General features: G+C 42.0%; 1 protein-coding gene across 4 annotated transcripts in view; it reads left to right on the top strand.

The window, feature by feature from the left end:
• NTNG1 (netrin G1) overlaps window positions 1-18,525 on the top strand; it is a 335,884-nt gene that overhangs the window by 117,347 nt on the left and 200,012 nt on the right. For all 4 annotated transcript variants that reach the window (XM_056844256.1, XM_056844253.1, XM_056844255.1 and 1 more), the window contains exon 2: window positions 11,647-12,284. In XM_056844256.1, the coding sequence (XP_056700234.1) occupies window positions 11,647-12,284 (638 nt within the window). The remainder of the gene's footprint in view (window positions 1-11,646; window positions 12,285-18,525) is intronic.

Below are 18,525 nucleotides of genomic sequence, written 5' to 3'. Positions count from 1 at the left end.
ATTGAAACGTGATTACCAGCGTTCAAGTTTCCAAAAAGTGCAGAATTGTGCATCTTCTTTGAACATACCAGTCAACTCAAGACAAAATGCCATATGCACAGTGATGGTTCCATGATAGTTCCAGGCAACAATCTGCAATTCTCCCATTCTCTCCATTACACTTCTAATTTTCCTAGAAGTCCATTTGTGTTTTCCCCTCCGTTGTTGTGAAATCACATTATTATCATCCTATCCTCAGAGTGGCTTATGTGATCGTCCCCTTAGAAAACATGCTGAGGAATAGTGCTAATTCTTAATGCCATTGAGATTTCATTATTTCATTATTTGAGAAAGCTGCTGCTGCTATACTGCTCAAAGCCAAAAGGGTAGGAAGTTGCAATGAACAGGAAGGACCACAGATACTGCATGAGATAGTGTGGTGTAGTGATTAGGGAATTGGATTGAGGAGACCTGTTTCAGTGCCCCGCCCAGCCATTAAGTTCTTTGGGAGACTTTGGACCAGTCAGTCTCTCTCAGCCTAACCAGCTTCATTATTGTGAGGAGGGGGAGAATCTATGTTATGCTAACCTTCTTGGACATAAAACATAATAGGTACAGAGACATAATTCACTTATACAGCATGATGGTTCTATACAGCCTATTAAGCACTTCTCAGAAAGACACTGAGCTCTGTTTTTCCCCCCTGTAAGGATTCTTTGTGGTAATTTTAAATATTTCCCTCTCTTCCTAAAATTCCAAAAATGTCTTCCATTGGCACCTATTAAAATTTGTCTAGTTTCTGCCTACAACTATCTCATTATTTTCCTTCAATAATCATCTAATCATTCACTCCCTAAAACAGCATTTAAGCACTATGGTACCAAATAGAATGCCTGTATTGATTTCTTTTGCTTTATCAGGAGTCATTTAAGCAGGAAGCTCATTTAGAGTGATTTGCTTACACAACAATTTCAATAATGTTGTGTCGCTGAAATGATTGTGGTAAATTCATTCAAGGAAAGGACAAAGCTGTCATTTACGTTAGTCTTGCTCTGCCTACAATGAAACTGGACTTTTTAAAAATCACATTGGGGAATTTACGTGTAAACAACAGTCACATTTCAGACTAAACCTCAGATTATCCAATTCCAGTTTGAAATGGACCCAAATCAAGCTGGAGTTCTCAAGAATCCCAACACATGGCAATGCTGTGGTTTCTAGCTTGTTGCAGTGCACATGTGCAGGAGTATGTAAGCCTTTAGGACTCTACTTGACTTTAAACGGTTGCCACCTTACTCCTATCAAAGTACAGCCGCTAAAGACTTGTGTGTAAAAGTGCGTAAGTCGCAGCCGACTTATGGTGACCCAGTAGGGTTTTCAAGGCAAGAGACTAATAGAGGTGGTTTGTCATTGCTTTTCTTTGCATAGTGACCGTGGTCTCCCATCCAAGTATTAACCAGGTCCGTCCCTGCCTAGCTTCTGAGACTTCACAAAAATAAGAGATTATTAGAATGCTGAAGTCTGAGCTCAATAGTGTTATTTTCTGTGCTCGCTTGCCTAGAATTGCGACTCACACACAATACACTGGACAAAGTGCAACACCATCCTTATGCATTATCAGGGCATTTCCTGGACAAAGGGGAAGTGCCTCTTAGCTTGTGCATGGATCCCATTGTGCCCCCATCCCAGGCATTCTTCCTTCCCATTCTCTCAGGCTATACTCTGCTCCTCATCAATTCTTGCCAACCCCCTTTGCCCTTTATTCTGAATATTACTTAAGTCAAGGTGAGCAGAGTGTAGCATGCGGAGGCTGAGCTCCTGGGGATTTATCTTACCTGCTTAAAGACCATGCAGAAAGGTCAGCCTCTTCCTTCCAATCTAGCTGGTTGATATTCTTTAGCAGGTACTGCTTGTTCTGCTCTTAGGGAGCAGACAGTACTTTAAGGAGACACAGTACTGTCCAGTTTAGGTTGTCCATTCTATTTCATAAAACATGTTATCTGCCAGCATCTGGGGACCTGTCTGAGTAGCTTTAGTTTTAACATGAAGCATCACAACAGATCTGCAATCGGGGTTTCTTGGGTGTGCTCTAGGAAACCAAAGCTAACTGTCAGAGCAGCTTAATATAAATGTCTGTAACTCGCTGTTCAGTAGCTTTGATTTTCTATGGTTTGATATCCCTGACGTCTGAATAAAGCTGCTTTTTTGCCAAGGAGAAGCTAGCATACAAGTTAACACTTACCCAAACAAGCCATACGTTGATAGATTTTGAAGCAGAGAGGTAGCTAAAATTTCAAGTCAAGGTGTTATTTTGTTAATTCTGATTTCCCTCTGTAGAGTGCACATTTACAGAAATTCAAAATGTATAGATCCATGCAGATTTGGCAACACTTAGTGCTGTCTTTAAAGACAAAAGCCAAGCTTTTGTGCTTGAGTTCCTGAATGTATTTACACTGATTTAAAAAGTGCTTTGTACAAAATATTAATGTCACATGTAATAAACTTACCTTTCAGCCCCACCTACCTCACAGGGGGTCTGTTGTGGGGAGGGGAAGGAAGGTGATTGTATTGGTTTGATTCTTCCTTAAGTGGCAGAGAAAGTCGGCATATAAAAACCAACTCTTCTTCTTCTAATGTGTGCTGTTTCTTCAGCATTTCATTGAAACCAAATTTAAAAGAGCAATGCTGTTCAATAGGCATGTGGGAAAATGGCAAACAAGGATGTGATCCAGCCTAAATGATGTAACAAAGAACACCTTCCTTTGGCTGAGTCCTGCCCTGATTGTTTCGATAATTACTTTTTATGAGGTGGCGATTTTCTCCATTACACTTGAAAGTGTGGAATCTGCCAGCTACACAATCAATATTTCTCTTTTCAAAATGATGTTTTTCTACGTTACATTATGTTTATGTATATAAATATATACATGTTCAGAATCCATCGACATTTTAAGGTTGGATGGTTCTTCAAGGGCTTTTAAGTTTCCCTGCAAGTAATTGAAAGGGTTTGAAGGGCTAAGTTTGGAAAGTGGAAAGAAATAAGCAGTTTACTCATTTGTGTGAGCAATCTGGGTATGTTTCCTGAAGAAAGAGCTTCTCTTGTGTGTATATCAGATTTATTTTTTCCGCTCTATGCTACAATGTTTTGATGTTAAGATCATAAGATTTCCCCCTCCCAATACATTTATTGCTATAGTCAGTTCTTTTTGGACTAAAGTATGCCAACATGGAGATGCTTCTCCAACCCTTGGCAGAAACTTTATTCTGGCCAGCCCTGACCAGTTTCTCTAGGCTTGAAAACAAATTGACATTCCCCCAATCTCTTCCCCTGTGCAGGCACCGGGTCATTCCTGACCCATGCGGGGAGGTCACATCCCGGCGTTTTCTAGGCATACTTTGTTTATGGGGTGGTTTGCCAGTGCCTTCCCCAGTCTTAGGCTTCTGTTAAAAACAGTTGACACTTCTCAATGGTTTTCTGTAATCATGAAATTCTTCCACCTCTCCTTGTGGTATAGTGGTTAAGAGCAGTGGACTCTGATCTGGAGAATCAGGTTTGTTTCCCACTCCTCCACACGACCGTGGGCTAGTCTCAGAACTCTCTCAGCCCCACCTACTTCACAAGGTGTCTGTTGTGGGGAGGGGAAGGAAAGGTGATTGTAAGCTGCTTTGAGACTCCTTAAAGGTAGAGAAAAGCGGGGTATGAAAAAACGACTCTTCTCATAGCAGCTCTCCAACTGGTGCTCATTTCCTGTTACTCTCCCTCACATGATTAGGGTCTTACTCACAAGTAGATCCTTGCTCACAAGTAGGCTATTTCCTTCCTACATAGGAAATGCTCCTCTTTCTTGGGGGTAGACACAACGACTTACCACTTTCAAGTTTAAGCTGCTGTTCTCCCTGTAGTTCACCTGAATCATCCCCCAACTCCTTCTTAACCCCCTAGCATGGACCCATTGCCTTGATTTCACAGCTTCCATATAGTGGAAATAGCCCCTGACATCCCATGCAGTACCAGGAATACTAACTGAATAGTAACTGAGACATCACTTATTGTGATTCTCCATCATATTCTATTTTCTTAAAACTGGTTTTCATTCATTCTAGAAACTGAATGTTCCTTAAGTGAGCTACCCTCTCACAGAATTTCCACCATTTCTGTGGATCTTTTTTTTCCAATTTTTTGGTACAGTTATGAATATTTTGGCCCCATATTACAATGGGGGAGATTTAAGCAGATGTTTAATTCTTTATTTGAATCAATAGGACTTGAGCTTAGCTTTGGTTGAATTGTGGCCTCAGTTCTTTGAAGCTGTACAGTTAGGGTTGACAGCTCTAAGTTAGGAAATACCTGGAGATTTTGGGGGTGGAGCCTGAGGAGGATGGGGTTATTGGTTATAATTCCATAGAGTCCGCTTTCCAAAGCAGTCATTTTCTCCAGGTGAACTGATCTCTGTCAGTTGCTATTTGGGTTGCTATTGGAGACCAGTTGCTATTTGGGTTGCCAACCCCCAAGTGGTGGCTGGAGATCTCCCACTATTACAATTGATCTCCAGATGACAGAGATCAGTTCACCTGGAGAAAATGGCCGCTCTAGAAGGTGAACTCTAGGGCATTATATCCCATTGAAGTACCTCCCCTCTCAAAACCCCACTCTCCTCAGGCTTCAACCCAAAAATCTCTAGGCATTTTCCAACCTGGAGCTGGCAACCCTGGTTACAATAGTGGGAGATCTCCAGCCACCACCTGCAGGCTGGCAACCTCATGTACAATTCCTTCTCTAACATTGAAGCATCATTTCCCCCTCATATAAACAAATTTTAAAAGCAAAGAAGCATAAATTACATGTGGACAGAATATCGTAGTACTTCTGCTGAATTGGTGATACTGAACGCAAAGGCTGATTATTTGTCTCTTAGTGGAAGCTAGTCCCCCCCAGAAAAGATTTTTTTCTTGCAGTTGACATATACATGTGTCTTGTGAGTCCCCTTGTAGTGACCATTATTGAAGACAGGGATCATACAGTGGGGGTAATTGAAAAGCTTTGAAGCCCTAAGGTCAGAAGTGGAAAGAAATATAGAAGTAATTATACAGGATAGAAAAGGGCGGAATTAATTAGGCAGGGAATTATTCTGACACCTAGATGTGCAACAGAACCCTCCATAATGAAATTTTTCTCTCCACACAGTGGATGGGAGAGTATTTAACCCCATCAGCTGCAAATACTAGACTCGCCAAATACACAGAACTGTTTTGGGAAGCAAGAGATTTTTAAACTGTGGCTGGAATTATTTTCAGTTGGGATCTCAAGGCTTTTGAGATGACTTTCTGGAAAAGGTCTCTGACTTCTGGAAAACATGCAAACTCCTCAGGCTGTACAGACTGACCATTGGCAGCTAGAATGAGCTGGGTGTGTTTTCTTATTCTTTTTTAGAGAAATAAAACATCACTAGGTGAGATGGAACTTTGGCCTGATAATTCTTAAAAATAGCCAATTGATCATCATGGCCAGGATGGTGCAGTGGTTAGTATCTGACTAGGACCGTGTTGGCGAACCTATGGCACGTGTGCCACTTCCGGCACGCGTAGCCCTCTCTGCCGGCACGCGCGGTTCCTTCAAGCCGCTGGCCTTTCCGGCTCTGCCCTGCCCCGGATGGGGGAGGCTGTAGCCCAGGGGTGGGGAACCTCCGACATCACTGGCAGTGGCCCCCGGACTCTCCCACAGAAGCCACCGCCATTGCCGCCGCTGGAAGGAGCGTGCGCGGCCGGCCAGGCGGGTGGGAGAGCAGGGAACAGAAGCCGGGCGCCCACACTCGGCATGGCCGGCGGCTTCTCCGGCACCCTCTGGGCCTGTTCAGGCGGAGGGGCGTGGCTGGCCGGTGGGCGCAAAGGAGGCGCCCTCTGCCCTACCTCGCTCGCCTCTCGCCGCATCCCCCCTTGGGGCAGGCAGGCCGGGTGGGAGATCCCCTCCGGGTTTGGGGCTTAGGGGTCTGGGCAAGGCAGGCAGGCAGAGAGGGGCGCTGAGCTAGGCTGGGCTCCCTCCCTCCTTCCTTCCCTCTGCGCCAGACGGGCCTCCTTTCCGCCGGAGCTCCACTCTGAAAGGCGTGGGTGGAGGCGGTGGCGGCGAGGCCCGGCCAGGCGGGGGATCCTCCTCCTGCTGCTGCTCACCCGGGCACGTGGGAGGCGGCTGGGGGGGCCCAGCCCCGTGCACAGACGAAGGGCGCTGTGGCAGGGCTGGTGGCTGGTGAGCCGCGGGGTGGGAAGTCAGGCGGAGGCTCTGGGGCGCCTCCTTCCCCTCCCTTGCTGGCGGCGGGCAATTGGACTCTATGGCACTGAAGTCCTTCCCCAAACCCTGCCCTCCTCAGGCGCCACCCCAAAAACCTCCCACTCATGGCGAAGAGGAACTTGGCAACCCTAGCCTCTCCCTCTGGGCCCCCTCTGGGGGTGGTATTCAGGTTAAATTGCCGCATTGGCACTCGGTGATAAATAAGTGGGTTTTCGGTTGCAGTTTGGGCACTCGGTCTCTAAAAGGTTCGCCATCACTGGACTAGGATATGTGTGTCCTTGGGTTCATCACAGTCTCTTAACCTAACCTGAGAGATTGTTGTTGTGAGGATAGGGTGGGGGGGAGAGAATGAATTGATAAGCTGCTAGGTGGATTACTGTTAGGTGGATCTGTATCTGGTTGACAGATTGCATCCAAAGAGTGCTTGTTAATGGTTCCTCATCCACTTGGAGAGGAGTGACTAGTGGAGTGCCTAAGGGATCTGTCCTGGTCCCTGTGTTGTTCAACATCTTTATAAATGATTTGGATAAAGGAATAGCGGGGATGCCAGGATACAGGATGATCTTGACAGGCTGGAGAATTGGGCTAAAACTAATAAAATGCACTTCAACAAAGTTCTGCATTTAGGCAGGAAAAATCAAATGCATAATTATAGAATGGGGGGAGACTTGTCTTAGCAGTAGTGTGCGCTAAAAGGATCGTGGGGTCTTAGCAGACCAAACACTGAACATGAGTCAGCTGTGTGGTGTGGTAGCTTAAAAGGCAAATGTGATCTTGGGCTGTATCAACAGAAGTGTCCAGATCACGCGAAGTGATGGTATCGCTTTGCTCTGGTTAGACCTCACCTAGAGTATTGTGTTCAGTTTTGGGCACCACAATTTAAGAAGGATGTAGACAAGCTGGAATGTGTCCAGAGGAGGGGAACAAAGATGGTGAGGGGTCTGGGGACCAAGTCCTATGAGGAAACGTTGAAGGAGCTAGGTATGTTTAGTCCGAAGAGGAGAAGACTGCGGTGATATGATAACCATGTTCAAGTACTTGAAGGGCTGTCATATAGAGGATGGTGCTGAGTTGTTTTCTGTTGCCCCAGAAGGTCAGACCAGAACCAATGGGTTAAAATTAAATCAAATAGTTTCTATGTAGACATTAGGAAGAATTTTCTAACAGAGCTCAGTGAAACAGGTTTCCTTGGAGATGGTAAGCTCTCCTTCTCTGGAGGTTTTTAAACAGAGGCTAGATGGCCATCTATCAGCAATGCTGATTCTATGACCTTAGGCAGATGATGAGAGGGAGGGCATCTTGGGCATCTTCTGGGCATGGAGTTTGGGTCACTAGGGATGTGTGGGGGAGGAGGTAGTTGTGAATTTTCTGCATAGTGCAGGGGGTTGGACTAGATGACCCTGGTGGTCCCTTCCAACTTTATGATTCTAAGTTTATCACTTTTTGACTTTCTGACAATATCAAGTGACTCTTGTGAAACAGCCACTGCAGATGTATGTCCCACCATGTATACAGTGTTTCTATTTTCTCATATCTTGCATTGGGTTGGATCCAGATAGTTTTTTCACTGGTGAAAAAGGGAGGACACCACCAAAAAGGCTAGGCTTGAGGGTCATGAGACCATCATGGGCAAAAGCCACATAGGATGAGGACTGTTCAAAGGAGGGGAATTAGGTGAGACTGAGTGGGAAAGGTGACTGTATCCAACCTATTGTTTTTCACACATTCAGCTGCCAGTCATTGTTCATACAGTAATCAGGCAATTCTGCAACAGTACAAAGTGCATAATCCCCTGAGAATCTTAGCTTTCATAGATGGAAGGCAGTATGGTATACCCTGATGTTGTCAGATCTCAGAAGCTAAGGAGGGTCAATACTTGGATGGGAGACCACCAAGGAAGACTCTGCAGAGGAAGGCAATGACAAACCACCTCTGCTTCTCTTTTGCTTTGAAAGCCTCTTGCTGGGATTGTTTAAGTCATCTGTGACTTGATAGCACTTACGTATGTAGCCCTCATGGATGCAAAGATATTTTTGGAAATGTGTTGTCAACGCCTACTAAAATCTCAGATGCTTCAAAAATGGTTGAATATGGTGTGGAGGAGGAGTTGCAGTATCCTACATAGCTCCTTACACTCTTCATAAGTAGGAAAAAACAGAATAAATTATGTAAAATACTAAAATTTTACCAAATAAATTATGCAATATGAGAGTATATTATGAAGTTTGTATAACTAATAGCATTCTGTTCGTGGCACAAACATTGGATTATCAGGGTACAGAATTTAGTTTTGTGTGTGTTTTATTATGGAATATACACAGCTCTTAGACTATGTGTAAGGTATCTGAGAAAAATTACGGCTACCGTGGCTGAATTTCTTACAGGAGTTCTTATAGAACAAGAAAAGTTATATTAACCTGACTTGTAACTTATATGTATTGCCCTTTGGAGGTATATTGTTGTTGTTTTATCTGTCTTTTGGTATGACAATAAAGGTTAATGAAATGAAATGAAATGAAGGTATCTGAGAAAGTAAGCTTTGACACATCAAAGCTCATACCGTGGAAAATTTTGTTGGTCTTTAAGGTGTTCCTGGGTTGGAATTTTGTTCTATTGCTGCAGACTAGTACTGCTACCCACTTAAAACAGCCCTTAAAGTATTTGTAAAGAAATGCAGAGCACAGTCCTGCACAAACATGTTATGCTAGGAGATCCATAACCAATCTCTCTGTTTTGTTTTTTAAACTAATTGTACTTGTTGGGGTATATTGTTGCTCATTTGACCAGGGAAGCAGCAGAAGGTTAAGCATGTTTAGCCATTTCCCCTATGCATAATTTTTGCAGACCTAAATTGTGGTTTCTCTCCCCACAGTTCAGCTGCCATGTGCTCATGAGGTGGGAGAATGCAGCCTTGATAAAGGCACCTGCCCCACCCCCACTCCCCTGCAGAGTAAATATCAACTTAAGGGCATGATTAAGAATGGGAAAATAAGGGGAAAGAGTTTAAAACATCTCAAAGATGCTGGTTTCCACAATCAAATTAGCAGCTCCATGCCGCAGCCGCATTTAAACAATGATATATTTTTTAAAGATCCATTAAGGATCTTTTGGGGAAACATAGCCCGTCCTTGAGCCTTATGGGTTTCAATTTGCAAGTCAGGCACATTGGTAGGCTTTGGCAGGGTTGTAACTGCGACCCAAGTGATGTGCACCCAGTGGTGATATTGGCCTTGGCAGCCCCAAATTCAGTTCTGCAACTCCTTCAGGCATTATATCTGAGGCTATATATTACATGTGTTGTTTGTCACTTTAAAACTGCCTTTCTATTGTTTAGTTTTAAAAAAGCCTGATTTGTTTACAAGAGCTCTCATGCTTTGTTTTGTTTTTCTCTTTTCTTTTTTGCTTAAATAAACCTTCCCACACAGTTGGATGCTTAGCAAATGTTAATGCTCGTCTCAGTGGGGTCTGAAAAAGAGAAAATAGTTTATTTACCTTGAATAAGTTGCCAGTAATCAAGTCACAAACCCCCAAGAACAATGAATGAGTGTCTAACGGCTCAGTGGCTCTGATTTGTTTTAGAACAATGCAGGACAGCAAAGCCAGGAATCTCTCTCTCTCTCTCTTAAATGAAAAAACATTGTTCAAGAGCTCAGTTCATAAAAACAGCCCCTTTTAGGGAAAACATGTCCAAATCAGCCATATATAGTATGTGTGTTCTCTCAAACAATACCCATTATAGCCTCTCAGTTTCCCTTTTGTCCCCTGGCCTCAAATATATCATGCTTAATGTGTGCCTCTGTTTAGCGATGTCTTTCTTTAAAGACATTTACACTGCTCACCACAAATCATTCAGTTGTGCAACTCACTGCACGCTCAGGGGCTTGATCCAGACATCTGCTCACCTATTAGCTAAAGGCTAGTGAAGTACTTCATGTCAGACATTTTCTTTCCTGCAGTAGATGTTGGCTCCAATTTATCAGGACAAGATAATCCACCACTTGATTAGGTAGGTAGGTGATGACAGCCACTCCATCTGGAGAGCTGCCGAGGAGGTAGCTGGAGATATGAACTACGTGTTTATATATAATCTTGCCAATAAACGGGCAGCTTTTACTGAGGTTTTTTTCTGTCTGTGGTGAGGGGAAAGTGAATTATTCTCCTCTTGACCTTTTGATGCATTAACTTGAGAGCTGCCACCTCTGCCACTGATCCAAAAGGCTATCACATTGGGAGGCTAGGATAGCTTGAAAATGCTGTTGCAAAGTCCTGTGAGTATTACAAGGGAATGAATCAAGACTTCTAAATCACTGATACACAAGTTCAGTGACTGGCAAGCTTAAATCCACTGGCAAGCTTAAATCCAGTCATGCTGCTGCAACTAAATACTAACTCAATTGGTGACAAGCTGGGCAGAGACTATGGCCAGCTTGCAAGGGAACCCCACAAACTTGCTAATGCACTCAAACTTTCTTATGTGCCAACAAGATCCATGGGATACTAGAGCAGCAGGTGTGAGAAGGTCTACACCCAGTGGTCCCCAACTTGTTGAACCTGTGGGCACTTTTGGAATTTTGAAGATCAGCCGAAGGGAAAAGTAGTAGTAGTAGCAGTTGTCATTGTTGTCATCGTTGTCATAGAATCAGAGTTGGAAGGGGCCATACAAGACATCTAGCCCAACCCCCTGCTTAATGCAGGATCAGCCTAGAGCATCCCTGACAAGTGTTTGTCGAGCCTCTGCTTAAACACTGCCAGTGAGGGGGAGCTCACCATCTGCCTAGGAAGCTGATTCTACTGTTTAACAACTCTTACTGTAAATTTTCCCCCCTAATATCCAGCCAGTACCTTTCCGCCCATAATTTAAACCCATTATTGTGAGTCCTAAACTCTGGTGCCAACAGGAATTGTTCCCTGCCTATAAGAATATTTAATAATAACAATAATAATATTATTATTTTATTACCAAACTGGTATGTGGAAGAAATAATGAAAAGTTACAAAATCCAAGATTGAAACGATGTCAGATCATTTATGAAGTCCATCACATTAAAACAAATTACACATGCTTTCCAATCCCATCTTAGATGAATATGTATTTATTAGCTGAATTAACATGTTTGACATGTATATATGTACATTTGAGCTGAGGGATTGTGTCACTTTACTGTAAAGTTCATGAGTAATTGTTTGATAATTACACCAGTCTTCTTATTCCCATTATGATGAAGAAGACTAGTTTCAGAAACACCCCATTTATTTTTCTTTGATGGATAACCCTTTGTCCTCTTATCAGTTACTATGGCATATGAAATTGATTTAAAACTACCAAAATCTTTTGCACCTAATGACCATATGTCTTACATCTCTTTTTTCTCATTCGTTTACAGGGGAACCCCTATATGTGCAATGAATGTGATGCAGCCATAGATGAACTGGCACATCCGCCTGAACTGATGTTTGATGTTGAAGGAAGGCATCCTTATACCTTTTGGCAGTCTACTACATGGAAAGATTACCCAAAGCCTCTCCAGGTTAATATAACTCTCTCTTGGAACAAAACTATCGAACTAACAGACAACATAGTAATCACCTTTGAATCCAGCCGTCCAGACCAAATGATCCTAGAGAAATCGCTTGACTATGGTCGAACATGGCAGCCCTACCAATATTATGCTACAGACTGTTTAAACGCTTTCAATATGGAACCAAAAACAGTGAGGGATTTATCCCAACACACAGTCCTTGAAATCATTTGCACAGAAGAATATTCTACGGGGTACATGTCAAACAGTAAAATCATCCATTTTGAGATTAAGGATAGATTTGCATTTTTCGCTGGGCCCCGACTTCATAATATGGCTTCCTTGTATGGCCAGCTTGACACAACCAAGAACCTAAGAGATTTCTTTACTGTCACAGACTTGAGGATAAGACTGCTCAGGCCAGCAACTGGGGAAATATATGTAGATACTGATCATCTGACCCGATACTTTTATGCAATCTCAGATATAAAAGTAGTTGGAAGGTAAGTACATGTAAAACATATATGTATTAATTTCTTTGCTTGAAGATTACCCCAATTTTCCTCTTCCCTATCCCTGATGAAAATGGTAGTTTCTGCTGGAATTTGAAATTCATCCAGTTTTTAGAAAGTCATTTGTAAACCAATTAGTGCTTGTTTTTAGAAAGTCATTTGTAAACCAATTAGTCCAGCACATGTCTTTACCATCCAGGTGTCTTCTGGTTTGGGGTAGATATCTGCAGAAACATAGCCAATCAAGCTCCTGTGGCTTGCTTAGTTTTTTATTGACCGTGTTTGTGGAATCATTTATTCTTCTGAGGCAATCACAAGGCTAGAAGTTTGTGATTTAGCTTAACAGTCTGTTTGGTCACCGACACATGCTGGTTTATGTGAGCCTTATCCAGAGCCAGTAGGACTTCAGCCATTATCAAGAAATAAAGAGGTGGTGACTAGCCAATTCACCAGGGGTTTTTCCCAGAGTGGGGGAGAAACAGTCACTCCAACATTTGAAAGGGAAATGTACATCATGTTCAACACACTCCAAAAAAAAGAAGGGGGATGAAAAAGGAAAAATGGTTGTCAAATGGTAGAATGTTTCTCTCAGTAGGATCAGACAGAGTGTTGTCGGTCATTTATGCATGGGTACTTTTGCTCACGCTAACTCCCCCCCCTTTAATCAATCAATCTTTATTAAAAACAGTCATAGACCAGCACAGCTCTTCACAATTTATCACTAAAACCCTTAGTTTTGAGAGGGTCTGCATTAGTGTCTCTTTGATGAATGGGACTGGGACAAGAAAAAGTGAATAGGATCACCTGTTGGCTGTTTATGGCTTTACTTTATCCTGTTACCTGTAATTTCTTTAAAAAAAAAATAAAGTGTGGATCCCTGGTCATTTTTAAATTTTAAGAAGTTAATGAGATCTTAATGCAGTATTGATAGCTGAATAAATACAAACAAAAAAAGGGCTCAGCATATTAGAAGGATACAGAGTATCCAGTAAGAGCAGTTGTCAGCGAAAGATAACTGAATTTTATGATTAAGCTCCTATCTATTGATAGCCTTCAGTCATAATATATGACTTGGTTGTCTCATGGGCCATTCCTAAACACTAATACCAGAGAGAATATAATATAGTACTGGAACTGCAGTTCCTGTGCTAGGACACAACTAATATCCTTGCAGTAGTACTGGTACCCAGCCATTCATTACCCACACACTTGTTCAGTTCTAACAGTCCTCAAACCATGTGTTTTGGTAAACTAGAAACAAGCTGTGGGCAAGCATAGTTTGTTTTATTTCCAAACCTTGAATACTTTCCATTCCAAATTATGTTTTCACACTGCCGTAGATTGCCGTGATATCGTAAGCGATAAACAAGGATTTGCACTTGTCCTCCAAACCAGCACTGAGAAACGTAGCTGAACTGGATTTCCAATTCTCGTTTGGAAGGACAACACTAACCATAGTTAGCAAATCTGAACATGGTTAACTATGGTTAACACTAAAACAGCAACTGAAAAGGAGGCTGAGCACAACAGGGATAATTTACTATGGTATCAAAGCCATGGTTTCTGATCTTCAAAATGATGATTTGGAAAATCTTCTGAATTGGGTCACTATGTTCTGTAGCATTTTGGTGCCATATAGATGCCCTCTGCCATTACCTGTTTGGATAGGTACTATGGTACAAACACTTGCACCCCTCTGCCATAGGAGCAATGAGCAAAAGCATCTCTTACAGCTCTGTTGTCCAGCATCCTACAAATCTTTTGAATTTCTTACAGCCTTGGCAACTGATGTAGGTGTGCAACACTTTCAGGCTGTATGTATTAAGGGTCAGGAGACAGGTTTTCCTGGCAAGGAGCAGAGCTATCCTACTCCAGGGATGAGATGCTGCTCCAGCTGAAGGAACCCAAACTCACTTGGTGCAGTCCCATAGCCAAAGCTTGTCTCTAGGATCAAGCTGTAGATATGTGTAAAAAAGAACACATACACCCCACTGAAGTCCTCCTTTGACTTGTTCAAAATACAAGACAGTGTGTTTCCTTTGTGGATGTTAACACCATATTCAAAATACAGTTAAATAAATTCAGTTTAGTACAAATGCTTATCTTTTTATCACTTAGCATAGAAAACATAAGGCAGGAAGCAAGATGGGTCTGAACTTATCAACACAGTCTCACAATGAAATTGTGTTCTCATTGAAATGAAATAATTCAAATTGTAAAAAAGGCCAACTGTATGTTGTAGTAGTTAACATTCCTCATGCCCTTTCTCTAACACATATTAGCAGTTATTAATGTAAAATGTCAAAACACTGGTAAAATGCCATTAGATTCATAATTGTTATTTAAATGCACAGCTATTGTTTTGCTAATGAATGGTAATGTTATTTGGAGATATCTTTTATGGTACCTGGTGGTAATATTGTCTCATATTCTTTGTGTATTTCACCTACTGTCTCCCCATCAAAGGGGTGCAGTTCATGGATATTTAGATCAAAACTTGAGTCATGCCTCTTCTTACTCTCTGAGGACATTATTTCAGATTTGGTGAGGAGTTTACAGATATGGTAGGAATTTACAGTAAAGATCAAAGGTCTCTTTTGGGTATGTTTAAATTGGTTTCAGGTAGCCGGAAGTTGGTTTCAGGTAGCCTGCTCAAGGTTGACTCAGCCTCGGTAAAATGAGTACCCAGCTTGCTGGGGGTAAAGGGAAGATGACTGGGGAAGGCCCTGGCAAACTACCCCATAAACAAAGTCTGCCTAGTAAACATCAGGATGTGACAACACCCGGGTCAGGAATGACCTGGTGCTTGCACAGGGGGCCTTTACCTTATCTTTAAGGACTGTGTAGATGAACACCAAAGGATAGGATTTTATTGGAACACAGCCTTCATTGATGACTGCTTTATATGATTTCTGAGTGCTTAAATGAATGATTTAATTGCCTGTTTAAACAATTAGCACAGCACTTACGCATCAAGGATGGCAGTGTAGTAGAACTCAGGCTGTGTGAGAATGCACATGTGCAAAAAACCAGTTTCAGTGGACCACATGGTTAGTAAAGATGCAGTGAACCAACCTGCCAAACCCTGATGAACCGATTGACAAACTACCAAATTGACTGTTGAAAAACCAGGTCTCTGTTCACAACCAGAGAACATGTTGTGAGTTGAACTGGTGGGTGTTCCAGCATCCCAACATAAGAGCAAGAGCGCTAAGGCTCCTGCTTTTGAGAGAAGCAGCAGAACAGTGAGCTGAGGTCACTCAGCAGTGTAGAGGGTGGCGCCATGGTTCTTACCATTGGCTTGTTCCATTGTATGCTATTTTTTCTGTCCTGTACCTACTACCAGTCAGTTTTACTGATAAGTCCAAAATTCTAGTGTTACGTCAGAGGCATAACATTCTTTTCATCTACTTATTTTTCCATGGTCTTCTTTCAAAGGCTAAAGAGCCCCAAATGAGTTTACCTTTCCTCATACTAAAGGTGCTCCAACCCCCTTAAATATTTTGGTTATCCTTGTCAGCATCTTGTTCATCTTTGTGATAATTTTAATATCTGACTAACTAATGCATCATTCAAGGATTGGCCATAAGCCAGGATATGAAATCCTGGCTTAAACTATGTGTGGAAGCTATGGCATAGCTAGTGCAAAGTGAACTATGTTTTTTTCCCCTGTACATGGGTTCTTTAAAAGGTTTAAAGCAACAAACCATGGCTAGTGTACTAGGCTTGCTTGTGTTTACAGAAGTGGGTGAAAGTTCAGTTTGACTAAAATGAAGCCATAACTTAAAAGAACCTGACATAGCAGAAAAGTGTCTGAGGCACTAAACAAAGATCCACAAAGTGAAAGGCAGAAAAGGCAAATGGGATGGATTGAATCTATGTTTATGGTTAAACACCAGTTTAATTAAATGAATTTGAAATTCATTATAGTACATATCTGCAGAAGCCTTTGTACTGCAATATTTAGCTGAAGGTCAAGCAGTAATCAGACAACCCAGGAACAAAATAGATCACTTCTAAATTACTCTATTTGCTTTCTATGTCCTTTGAGGATGTCAAAAATACAGCAGAAGATTTTGGTCTGGAAGCTCTGGCACTAAATGTTTAAACAAAATCCTTTCTGGGGCATTAAAGCCAGGAGATCTGTCTTTAATATACAGTTTGTTTTCTCGTTTGGCTGCATTTTGCTGTGAAATGAGTTTAATGTATATTGTGCCAGAGATGAAGCCCTGCATTCTCATGATATACACTCAAGCCCTTCTATTACCACTTATTTATTCAACTTCCATTTGCTACCTTTCATTGTATGTTTATTAAGATAATGGGGGGGGGGAAACGAGGCTGTTAGCAATTTCAGCAACCCCATTGTGCTGCTATTATTCGAGAAACCTAATAATCCACATAAACTAATTCTGACTTACGGATGGCCTGCTTCACTAAATCAGGGTGATTTTCTCGGGTGAATAACAGACGAGTTCAGTGTGCCACTACCTTAATTAAAGAGAGCCTCTCTTCATCTTGATCTCGTTTTAATTTACAGAATAATACTACAATAATATCACTAATGGAAGGTACATTAAAGGGCATCAAGTAGCATTAACTGTATTAAATTATGGCACTTGTGTTAATTAACTTCTGGAGCAAGATGGTCCTAATGGCTAAAAAGGTCGACTAATGCATAAATAGCCTGTCTGAGCAAGAATGGGAACAGAAGGAAGAAAAGTGAGGCTGCCTTTGCTTCATTCTTTGCAAACTGTAAAAATAATCCAAAAGCTAGACGATGTGACCAAACCTCAGGAAAGCTTTCCCTGTTATGACAGTGTTATACTTCTGAATGTCTTTGATTCATTGAAAAGTTTCCTCTAGACATTTGGTTAGAAGACAATAGGAAGAAAATGTTTATTAAAGGACCCATCCAAAGACAAAGGAATGCTCTCCACAAGTTACTCTTTTACCCCAAAATACAGTGGTTGAAATCAAAGGTGAAATCTGAAGGATTATTTCATGAACTGATGGGCAGTACTTTATTAGTGTAAGGGCATCCTTGACTCCAACCTCATGATTTATGGGTTCGTATACATGTATTTACAAAAGATTGTAGGGTGTGTAAAAGCAGTCTTATCAGAACTCTGTATGCATCTCTCAAAATTCTGTAGATGTTTTTTTTTTTTACTTAAGCGGGAATATTCTCATTGGGAATGCAAACTGCTCATAATTTCTACCAAACTGCTCATAATTTCTCCATGATTTGGGAGTTCCGAATTCCATTCTGGTTTGTCAAATTACCCAAAGCACTAGAACCAACGGGTTGAAATTAAATCAAAACAGTTTCCGTCTTGACATTAGGAAGAATTTTCTAACAGAGCAGTTCCTCAGTGGAACAGGCTTCCTCGGGAGGTGGTAAGCTCTCCTTCCCTGGAGGTTTTTAAGAAGAGGTTAGATGGCCATCTGTCAGCAATGCTGATTCTGTGACCTTAGGCAGATGATGAGAGGGAAGGCATCTTGGCCATCTTCTGGTCACTGGGTGTGTGTGGGGGGGAGAGGTAGTTGTGAATGTCCTGCATTGGGCAGGGGTTTGGACTAGATACCCTGGTGGTCCCTTCCAACTCTATGATTCTATGACTCATCCCATTATTTCATTCTTTTTAATTTGTCAAATGTATGCACAGTTATATGTGCAGTGAGTTGCATCTTTCATTTCCTTATCTTTACTCTCCATTACTGAGTTCAAATTTCAAGAACAAGAAAAATATTCTCATTCCTTCATTCCTTTTGTGAACATTCAGTTGCCACACTGCTTTAACCAGGTCTGAAGTTCTACTGTTGGTTTGCTTGTGAGAACCAGCACAGAGGAGTGGTTAGAGTGTTGTGATAGGTTCCAGGAGACCCAGATTTGGTCTCTGTTGTTCAAGCTTGCTGGGGTGACCTTGGGCCAATCTCTGAGTCTCACGCACACAACAGTGTGTTGTGAAGATAAAATGGAGGGGGGGGGAAACAATGTTGTCAGCTGCTTTGGGACCTCATTGGGGAGAAAAGTGGGTATATAAGTATACAATATATATATATAATCACATGGGAACACCATTCCCCACTCTTTCCTCTTTCCCTTCCTTGAAAGCCCCCATAGCCCCTCCCCTTCCCTGCCTCCTCTCCTTCCCATCCACCAGCCAACCTTCTTCCAATCTTAAGTTTTCCGCCCTACCCTACCCCAGACACCTTCTACCAAGGAAAC

This window comes from Euleptes europaea, chromosome 2 (assembly GCF_029931775.1).
Source record: "Euleptes europaea isolate rEulEur1 chromosome 2, rEulEur1.hap1, whole genome shotgun sequence".
In the NCBI taxonomy this organism is placed as follows: domain Eukaryota; kingdom Metazoa; phylum Chordata; class Lepidosauria; order Squamata; family Sphaerodactylidae; genus Euleptes; species Euleptes europaea.
This window is presented reverse-complemented; position numbering and strand designations above follow the sequence as displayed.